We start from the raw sequence: 1,298 nt of genomic DNA, 5'->3' as shown, positions 1-1,298 counted from the left end.
GTGAGTTTCAGTCTGCATGCATTTTTCACATACAAAATGCCACTTCTCAATCGCCATAATAGATTATGGGTGATTGTAGAGTTATAAATTGATGTTATAACCTTTCCAGAGTCACTATTATGGAGGAGAATGGCTGATATGCATGTGCTTGTAGCCTCTTCGTTTGGAGTCATTCTGGGCTGGAAACTTTATAAAGAGGGAATTACAGACATTTTCCAGCAAGAGGAAGGAAGGTAACCATTCAGAGGAGTTTTGGCCAATATTCAATTACATTAGGAGAATAAAACAGATTATGTTATCATAACAGAGAATGTTCTGGACTCCTGCTGACGGTTTTCTGGCTGCTGTTGTGTCGACATTCAGGAAGGTAAATGCATTACTTTATGATTTTAACATCCAGAAATGCTATTCTGTTGACTAACTCGGTATGAATGTTTTTCAGCTGATCATGAATGAGTGTTTGTGTCCTGTAGGAGTTCTGTGGGCTCTGTGAGGATCTGCACTGCTGTGGGAATCACTGTGTTTCCCTTCATCACGTGGATCTATTACTACATGAACACAGAGCTGAGGAAACACTGGCCTGAACACTGTACAACTGCTCTCTGATCAGCCAAAACACTCAAGAAACCACATCTGAACTCTGGATCGGCAGAACATACAGATGAACTAAACTTTACTGAAATGGACTGATAATATGATCTTGAATAAATATTTAATAATTCAAACATTGTAGAAATACAAACTCTCCGAACACCAGTGCTGCAAACATGATAATGTTATCTGTTCCCTCAATAGCCTGAATAAAATGAATGTAAATAAGAGTATGTGTGTCATAATGCTTTTAATGTAGATAATGTTATAATGAAGGATCTGATCTGCCATCTGAAGGTTTAAATATACATTCTCATTATTATTTTATGTACACTGTTAAGCTTTGCTTACAGCTGTAATTAGTTTTAAATAAATTAACATCACATATATACAAAGTAAAAGTGTTATGACACAATAAAACATGTTACATATATATACAGCTATTTACAAAACCAAGAAAACAGTACAAATAACAATAACACTGAACTCAGCTCGAGTTCAATGTGATCAAACAGTGTCATTATTGTATTTGTTTGAAGCTTTTTACAGTCCATGTTGTTTCAAAGCAGTTTTGCAGAAAACTGTACCTTAATATCTTGTGTGGGATAAATGTGAAATAGTTTTCTCTGATTGTTGACAGTTTGTGATTTCACTGAATCAGGCTGTGTTTCCTCCTGATCTTCAGTCTTCAGATCTGTCAGTTCATG

General features: G+C 35.7%; 1 protein-coding gene across 1 annotated transcript; it reads left to right on the top strand.

Moving 5' to 3' along the window:
- Positions 1 to 104: 104 nt before the first annotated feature.
- Positions 105 to 878, top strand: tmem220 (transmembrane protein 220). Its single transcript, XM_016479008.1, has 3 exons — positions 105 to 233; positions 308 to 367; positions 474 to 878. Exons 1-3 carry the CDS (start codon positions 130 to 132, stop codon positions 604 to 606), a joined length of 297 nt encoding a protein of 98 aa, XP_016334494.1. The 5' UTR covers positions 105 to 129; the 3' UTR covers positions 607 to 878.
- The last annotated feature ends 420 nt before the right edge of the window (positions 879 to 1,298 follow it).

This window comes from Sinocyclocheilus anshuiensis, unplaced genomic scaffold (genome assembly GCF_001515605.1).
Source record: "Sinocyclocheilus anshuiensis isolate Anshui unplaced genomic scaffold, SAMN03320099.WGS_v1.1 C32691307, whole genome shotgun sequence".
NCBI lineage: Eukaryota > Metazoa > Chordata > Actinopteri > Cypriniformes > Cyprinidae > Sinocyclocheilus > Sinocyclocheilus anshuiensis.
Note: the sequence above shows the minus strand (reverse complement) of the source record. Positions and strands in the feature narration are given on the sequence as shown.

What these genes read in the sequence shown, in the direction of transcription:
- tmem220 (XM_016479008.1), top strand. Translation starts at nt 130, where the DNA reads ATGGCTGATATGCATGTGCTTGTAGCCTCTTCGTTTGGAGTCATTCTG. An exon ending in TTCCAGCAAGAGGAAGGAAG is followed by an intron (nt 234 to 307) that starts GTAACCATTCAG and finishes TTATCATAACAG; the next exon opens with AGAATGTTCTGGACTCCTGC. An exon ending in TTGTGTCGACATTCAGGAAG is followed by an intron (nt 368 to 473) that starts GTAAATGCATTA and finishes TGTGTCCTGTAG; the next exon opens with GAGTTCTGTGGGCTCTGTGA.